The 8,056-nt window shown below is 42.7% G+C and overlaps 1 protein-coding gene across 1 annotated transcript; it reads right to left on the minus strand.

Annotated features, from left to right (window-relative positions):
- Positions 1 to 274: 274 nt before the first annotated feature.
- CXCR4 (C-X-C motif chemokine receptor 4) lies at positions 275 to 3,752 on the minus strand. The gene is made up of 2 exons (XM_061444740.1): positions 3,519 to 3,752; positions 275 to 1,880 (listed from the first exon to the last, which is right to left on the minus strand). The coding sequence occupies exons 1-2, from the start codon at positions 3,555 to 3,557 to the stop codon at positions 819 to 821; spliced, it is 1,101 nt and encodes a 366-aa protein (XP_061300724.1). The 5' UTR covers positions 3,558 to 3,752; the 3' UTR covers positions 275 to 818.
- Positions 3,753 to 8,056: the final 4,304 nt, after the last annotated feature.

Here is an 8,056-nt window from a genome sequence, read left to right on the forward strand (position 1 = left end):
TGGTTTTCATTTAATGTTTTGCCCTGAAAAAGTTTCTGTTTAAAATGGTAGTTTAAGTCATTCTAAAGATAATGTTAATTAGATCAAATGTATTCTGGTGAAAAAACAAATTACTTAGAACTCACAGGTGTCAACTGAATAATCCGTATGTCCTGAAACTAATTTTCCTGGTTTTCATGCAAAAGCCATCAATTTTCAAAGAAATTCTTGTGCATTGAGAATTGTAAATAAAAGCATTGAGAACATTTAACCAGAAATACAAATACCACTCAAGAATTTTTTGTCATATACTTTTATTTACCTTGAACAGAAAGTTTTGCAAACCATCAATTACTGAGAATGGGGGAAAAAACCCCTAGCATATAACAGAAAAGGCTTTGGTTATAAGTGCCATTTCTACAGCAGAGTTAAGCTATTGTAAACCAAACATCTTGTAGTAAGGTAAAAATATCCAGCCAACTTTTTAAGAATTTAACAGCAACACTGAAAACATTTACATATAAACAACAGAGAAATATTTTCTAAGCTTTTAACACTCACTTTGCTACAATCCAGAAGTGTTTAGTTCACGTATCTATACGTACAAACCAGCACTAAAACTTTCATGAACTAACCACTTGTCCGCAGGACCTGCCTAGACAGTTTGTCATCAATATGAAAGGTTTTTTTATATATAAATAAGTCAATTAAACTTCACAGAGACTAAAAGAAACAAAATAAAATCCCAACTGTAAATAAATCTGTACATTATGGTCAGTCTTATTTTTCTGAAGTCTTGCGCAACTTTAAAGTGTCTATTTTGATGGCAAGGAGCAGCGTTAGCTGGAATGGAAGCTTGAAGACTCAGACTCTGTAGAAACAGAAGAATGTCCCCCACGTTTGCTTTTTGAAAGAATCTTGAGGCTTGATCCTCTGCTAACTGATGTCAAGGCATTTTGTGCTGATGTTTTGAACTTGGCACCCAGGAAGGCATACAGAATTGGATTCAGGCAACAGTGGAAGAATGCCAGAGCTTCGGTAATAGAGATCCATTTATGCACTATTGTCTCCAAGCTGCAACGGTGTCTGATGACTCCTAGCAAGATGAATGTGTCAATGCTGATGCCAATATAATATGGCAGCCAGCAGGCAAAGAAGGCAAGGATGAGGATAACAGTTGTCTTCAAGGCTTTGCGCTTCTGGTGGCCTTTCGAATGTGACAGCTTAGATATTATAATACAGTAGCAAGTCAGGATTATTAGACCAGGCAAGACAAGTCCTACCAAGATATGCTGAAATCTGAAAGAAATCAGCCAGTTTTCATGAGGGTACATGCGATCACACAGGTATTTTCCTTCTACTTCACTAGTACTGGCAAAAATTATATCAGGCACTGTCAAAAGCACAGCTGGTAGCCAAACACCCACATACACCACCCTCTCAGCCAACAGCTTTCGTGGTCGTTGGCTGTTGGTAGCATGGACTATTGCCAGGTAACGATCTAAACTTATAAAAGCCAAAATCAAGACACTGCTATAGAGATTGACTGTGTAAATGACATGAACTGCTTTACACAGAACATTCCCAAAGTACCAGCTAATGGCTGCATCCACAGACCAGAATGGCAAGGTGATGACGAAAAGGAGGTCAGCCACAGAGAGGTGCAGCCTGTATTTATCAGTCATGCTTCTTTGTTTCTTCTGGTAGCCCATAACAACAATAACCAATCCATTGCCGATTATTCCCGTTAGGAAGATGATGGAATAGATTGTTGGCAAGAAGATCCGGTTGAAATCGGCATTTTCATGCTGAAAGCATGGCTCTCCATAGTCTCCATAGTCACCTGAACCAACCTCATCCGTGCCATTATCAGAAAATTCAATTATTAACCCAGAGGACAGCTAAAATACAAGAAAATAAAATATTAGATGTTAGTTCATTTGCAAAAGCATACTCTCTATGACAGTATGTTTAGAGTTGCCTGAGAAGTCTCCATCATCATGATTAGGCAAACTTTTTGAAAACCAGATGGAAAAACACGGTTTATATATATACACACACACATATTTAAAATATACAGCAAATAATAAGTTAAAAAACTTCCTTTGTCTTTCTCTAAGGAGCAAGATCTTGTAACTAAGGGCAGGAGATGACATGTAAAAGAGAAGTAATGGCTACTCCCAGAAATATTGTTGTTTCTGGACAGTTCAGTACTCTAATCAGACGCATACTACAAATGGAAAAGCCCAGAAGTGCCAGATGCAAGAGGTTAGTCTGCACAGAATATTACTCAGGACGTTTTAACTCTTACAAGAGAGAGCTATAAAAAAACATCAGTGAGAAATAAATGCTGCTGCTCCAAAGCCCCTTCTCATTAAGGCGATGGGATCAAGAAAAAACGGAGAAGGTACCCTTGGCTGATGTAATAAAGAATTCCCTGCTGAGAAGCAATTGACAGCTTCTCACACAGAGCCAGGGAAAAAAAGTCCCCAAAGCCCATAAAGAAAAGAGGTGACCCTAGGCAGGGGAGCTCAAAACCCCATGGAGGGCCATCCCGATGGGAGCGTTGCCCGCCCTTTGCGGTGCCGGGCAGGGGCAGAGCGGGCTTAACTAAGTACGGCAGTGGAAAAAGGAAGCGAAATTCTGGTGAAGGCATGAAAGCACATCAGGAAACCACCAACGGTTTTGGCTACCGCGCTAAAAAGCAATGCAGGCGGGCGAGTGCCACCTGGTTATGTACAGTTCCTCTGGTTTTCAGACTGTAGTTTCCACGTGTGCCAAAAACTCCTGACCTCCGTGCAGGATGCAGCCCGAGGATCCGCACACGCGGGGCAACAGCTCCGCTCGGGCATCACTGCGGATTAAAGCTGTGACTTGCCCGAGATCTCCGGTTTGCTCCCAACTACTCTGAAAGCCCCGTGGCAGAACAGCTGCCCTCAGAAGATGGGGAGATGGATGTTTCGTCCCGAGGGGACGCCGCTCGCGGCCCCACAGTGCCCGCGTTCAGGACGGGCACCAGGCAGAGGGATGCCATTCCCTGGAGTCAAGATGACTCCAAACTTCATCGCTGGTTTCCCCCCTCCCTTATCGTTCCCGTGTCTCTAACCCTTCTACCGGAGTGTTTCAGCACACAGAGACGCCGCATGTCATTTCAGCTGACGGCCAAGCAGCGAAGCCCGAGCAAAGAAGCAGGGGTCCAGCAGCGGTTGCAGTCGCAGCAAGGTCAGAAGCGCTGCAGCAGAGGCACGAGTTCTGGGCCGAGCCCTGACCGTTCGCACACCACGGACCCCCGCCTTTACGAGGGCTGGAAGGCGAGAGGCGGTGTCCGGCTCCGCGACTCCCGTCACCCGCTCCCCTCGCGCCGCGGGGCGATCCCCGCCCGCCGACGCCCGCGGTCCCTGCCGAGGGCACCTTTGTTTGCAAACAGCGTGCACATGTGCGGGAGCGGCGGGGCGCGGAGGCTGCCGCTCCCGCGGAGCAGCGGCGTCGAGCAGCCAGCAGCCGCGGTCCCGCCCGCCGGCTCGGCTCCCGGCACTTACATCCAGGCTGTCGAGGCCGTTGTCCATGCTCTGAGCCATCTAACGGTTCTGGGCTCTCGGGTTGTTGTTGTTGTTGTTGCCGCTGCGCCTCTCCGAGCGGCTCCTCTCGCAGCTGGACCAAACACACGCCCCGGCTCCTGTGGCGGGACGCGACTCTTATAAGTCCCCCCGCTGCCCCCCCCGCCCCGGGGCAGCCCGTGGCTGGCTCCTCCCCGGCGGGTGTCACCGCGCACCCGTGCTCCGGCGAGCGCCTCGGACCGCTCTTTGTCTGCCGCCCCAGGGCACGGGACCTGCACTTGCCCCGAGTGCCCGCGGGGGCGTTGCTCCTCACAGGGGCGTTTGCCACCCTTCGATTGATGTGTTCATACAAGCAGGGTTTTGAATTTCCCCTCAAGAAAATTCTCTGAAGTGTGTTGCCAGGCCCTGCGTTGCCGTGGGTACCCGAGACGAGCTCTAAGTGAAGCCACCGGCCCAGGGATTGTGATGGTGGAACAAAAGTCCTACACACCCTTCAAAATATAAAGTCAGTCCTCACAGTTTAGTGGGAGAGGCAGGAAGAAGGGGATGGTACCTACCCAGGGAAGAGAGGTTATACAGACCTTTCAGGGGCTGCAACGTGACTAGGCTGCAGGCTGCACACTGAACTCCTCTGGCGTTTGTGGCCTTGGGTGAGAAGTCTGGTGAGGAGCTGTAGGTGCTTCATCAGCATGTCTGAGATATGACGATGGGTCATTATTCCAAAAGGCTTTGGAACACTGCAGGAAATCTGTTAAGGAAACAATAGAAATCGGGAAGAAAATAAACCATTGCCAAAATAATGATGCTGCCAACTTAATATAAAACTAGGGATTTGCATGATCAGTGTCTTTTCATCTAAAAATAGTAAACAGAGCTCTTTATTTGCCCACTAATATCAGGAACACTGTTTGCTTGGTAAATCATTTGGGGTTTTTTGGTGTTTTGTTGGTTGTTCTGTTTTTTTGGTTTTTGGTTTTTGTTGTTTTTTTTTTTTGTGGGCTTTTTTTTTAATGTGAAGGGGAAAACCAACCCAAATATAAAGAAAAATAAAACAGAATAATGAATATCACCTTTGTCCCCTCCTCAATCTCACAACTCACACCATAGCACATAACTATATTGGGAAGAATTGATTCAGCTACATAGATTTACCCTTTACAGTTGAAATTTAGAATGGAAAGAAGAAGGAGGGAGAAGGGCATTCTTTATGTAATAACGATATGCTCAAATTACCCTGGAAGGGATGAATAAAATGAAAGTTTGACAATAGTTTTATTCTTAACTGCCTGTATTACCAGTTTCTGTGCTCCAAATTAGCCACCAGTTTTAGATGCAAAGATTATTGCCAGGTATTTGATGAGACTTACTCTTCCCCTAAAAGCTTTAGAACTCCTTCTCATACACTGCAGTGAGTATGAGTTTGGTTATGATTAATAGCACTGATTATCTTTCTTCTGTGTTAAAAACATGTTATATAAGGTATGACCTATCATGCAATTATGTACTTCAACTACATCTTAATTTGATAGTAATTCATATTTTGTTAGCAGGTCTAGAATATCACATAAAAGTTGATTGATACTTTAATTGATTGTAACTCAGGAATTAGCAGTCTTCAGAAAATTCAGTATCTGCTTTGAGTTTCTATCCACAAAAAATTGAGAGGGATAACATGCTAGAATTCTACAGAAAGAAAGTAACTCCTACTGAATCCACATTGTCAGATACTAATCCAAACCTTATGTTACCATAATTCTACTCTCCTGAACTTCTTTAAAAGCAACTGTGACAACATCCTAATTATTGCTATTTGTTCCTTGTTTTCCATAGAACCTAGTGATGTGTTCACTACTTTTTAGACATACGAATATGAAAATACATGCCCCAAGTAATGTGCAGCCCAGCCATATTGATCATCATTTATGACCAGGCAGATAAATAAGCAGATGAGGGTTTTTTACATATGGATGAGTAGGATCATGTCTATATAATAATCTTTCACGTTTTCAGTTACGGAGGATGTGCGGCTCACGGAACCAGCAATTGCTGTGCGGTTTTCAGCAAGGGTATGTTGCTAGAAAGGCTCTCCAGCCTATTGAACTTGCAAAAAAAAAAAATGTTTTTCAGAAATACGCATATTGAGTAGGTACTAAAAAACTAATCAGGCCATGGAGCTGCATATATGAGAGGTGGCCTTTTAGAGAAAATGACTTTGCTACCTTGCTAGAAATTCATATAGATGACAGATGTATTTTTATGGAGAGCTTATTCTCATCTTCGAGGGGCATAGAAGATTAAACACTGCTCCTTCTCTATGTATGCAATGCAGGACATTAAAATATGATTGTACTGCAGGTAGGTTGTGGCAATGGTTGCAGATGAGAAAAAAAAAAAATATATATATACATGAGCTCTACAGCTATTTGACAAGTTAGAGAGTTTGTTGTTTATTGGAATGTGTAGCATGGAGTGCATTGACATGTAGGGTATTGATGCACAGAACTGCAAGTATAATTACAGCCCAAGTAGTCAGTTTTATCACACCTTGGTTTTCAGGTGCAGGTAGACCTGTAATAGCAAAGTGCATTACATGAAAATAGATTCCATTAATTAATGGCATATGGGACAGTGACTCAGCTGTTTGTGTCCAGAGAAAACATAAGAAATCCAGAACTAAGGAATGACATAGTTCCATGGGTTAGCCCTGAAGCGTGTTAAGGCTGAGTGGTAGGAAATTTGGGAACTGATACCCTATCTGAGGAGATGTCACTGAAATGTGTTTGGATGAAGGTCTTCTAAAACTGTCATTCACACTGCTATTTTGTTATCTACAATCTCTTTTGTTTCTCCTATTAGAAAATCCATGTGAAAACTTCCTTTGTTGCATGCAGGACCATTGAGGGCAAGTTAATGATTTCCAAAGTGATAAAAGAAGAAGGCTGTTCCTTCAGAGCGTGTAATTCAGAGTGAGCTACAAACTTGCTTAAGACAGAGCTAGCAAATAGCAATTTCCAAGCTTATGTTTTGTATTACACGTTTTTCTGGTAACAGAATTACTGTGAGAATCAGACCCTTCTGAACCCGTGTAATCCATATTTCTGTTACTGAAAACATGCTCTCTGAAATTCAAATTCCTATGTGTTCCTAAACTGTTATGCTAACAGTACCACTCCTCGGGTTGTGAATCATTAACCGGTATTTTTTGTCTTCTGAAGAGAGACAGAAGTGCTGGTCATGGAAGAGCAGAGTAGTTTCTAATAAATCTTTCTAATGGAAAAATACCCTTTTGATTCAGTATCCACAGGAATAGGAAAATAAATTGCATAAAGTAAACTTCTGTCTAATAAAAGTTTGATGACACCATTGTCTGAGTGACACCTAACACAAACGGGGTATGATGCCTGGTTTATGTAATACATAAATACCACTGTACTGTTTTAATTACAATGGTGTGTTATTCCTTTTTTAGCATTAATGGAGCTATCCTATCAGAAACATAGATGATGGTGTCTTAAAAATACATAGCCAGCAATATGGCTGAAATTACTGTACTATCTATCAGGGAATTAATAAGTTTCTAATGTTCAGTGATTTTCTCTGTATGTGTCAATTCCTGTACTGGAAGGTTTCTGAAAGTGGGGGGAGTGTCTTCTACAAAAATAACAGAAAATGTGCTCAGGATTTGCAAGACATTACCTTTGAGTTGTGGCTTTTTCTATTCTAAAAAATACTCTGGGGAACTGATGTTGTGGATTTGCTTGCCACCAGATGAAAAGTGGTTTCTGTATAAAACTCAAATGTTTATTACCATGCACTGGCTTGACTTAATGACAAATGGGTCTTCAAGTGGCCCAGAGTCGTATACAGAGAGAGGAAAAGGATATACTCTGCCTTTTCCATCTGATCTTTCTGTTGAAGTGGGAAAGGTATCAATCTTACGCCTGTTAGAATGGTTACAAGTGGTTTGCTGGAGTTGGGTTTCAGTTAATGGCTTGCTTTGCTCCTGGTTCTCAAAGCTCCGCGGCTCCATTTCTTTCTGCCTGGAACAAGCCTACCAACTGTTACCATGATCATGGACAGAGAGTGTCTGCCTACCTTATGGGCAGGATGCCACCTAAACTTACTGGCTCAAAAGCAGCAAGACAAAACAAAATCTGCAAAGGAGCAGCTATCTTTCAACTAGTAGCATGTTACATTACCACAGGAATAAATCCCTGTATGAAAGGAATGATACTTGAATATCAGAACAAAATTAAAGGAAAAGACTCGCATCAGTATAAGGCAGCTGAAATGTTATCAACACTGGCATAAAAGACAGATTTCTTTAAGGTTCCTTGCTTTTAGCAAGAAGAATTTATGTTGTTTCCTTTATGATTGTCACAAGGCCAAGATATTTAAAGTCAGCACAGGAAAGTCAGAAGGAAAAAAACTGCTGTCCTCTAAAAGGATTCATAGTGACTCTTGTGTTTTAATCCCACCTCCATCTGTGGCCTGCAGCAAATCACTTAACCCTTCTGACT

The sequence above is a fragment of the Pezoporus flaviventris genome, unplaced genomic scaffold (genome assembly GCF_033815535.1).
Source record: "Pezoporus flaviventris isolate CSIRO_AGI_PZ_B2104156 unplaced genomic scaffold, CSIRO_AGI_Pfla_v1 ptg000001l, whole genome shotgun sequence".
NCBI classification, from domain to species: domain Eukaryota; kingdom Metazoa; phylum Chordata; class Aves; order Psittaciformes; family Psittacidae; genus Pezoporus; species Pezoporus flaviventris.

Coding starts and splice junctions, on each gene's coding strand:
- CXCR4 (XM_061444740.1), bottom strand. CDS start 3,557: ATGGCTCAGAGCATGGACAACGGCCTCGACAGCCTGGAT. Junction 1,881..3,518: donor ACGGCCTCGACAGCCTGGAT/GTAAGTGCCGGG, acceptor CTTGTATTTTAG/CTGTCCTCTGGGTTAATAAT.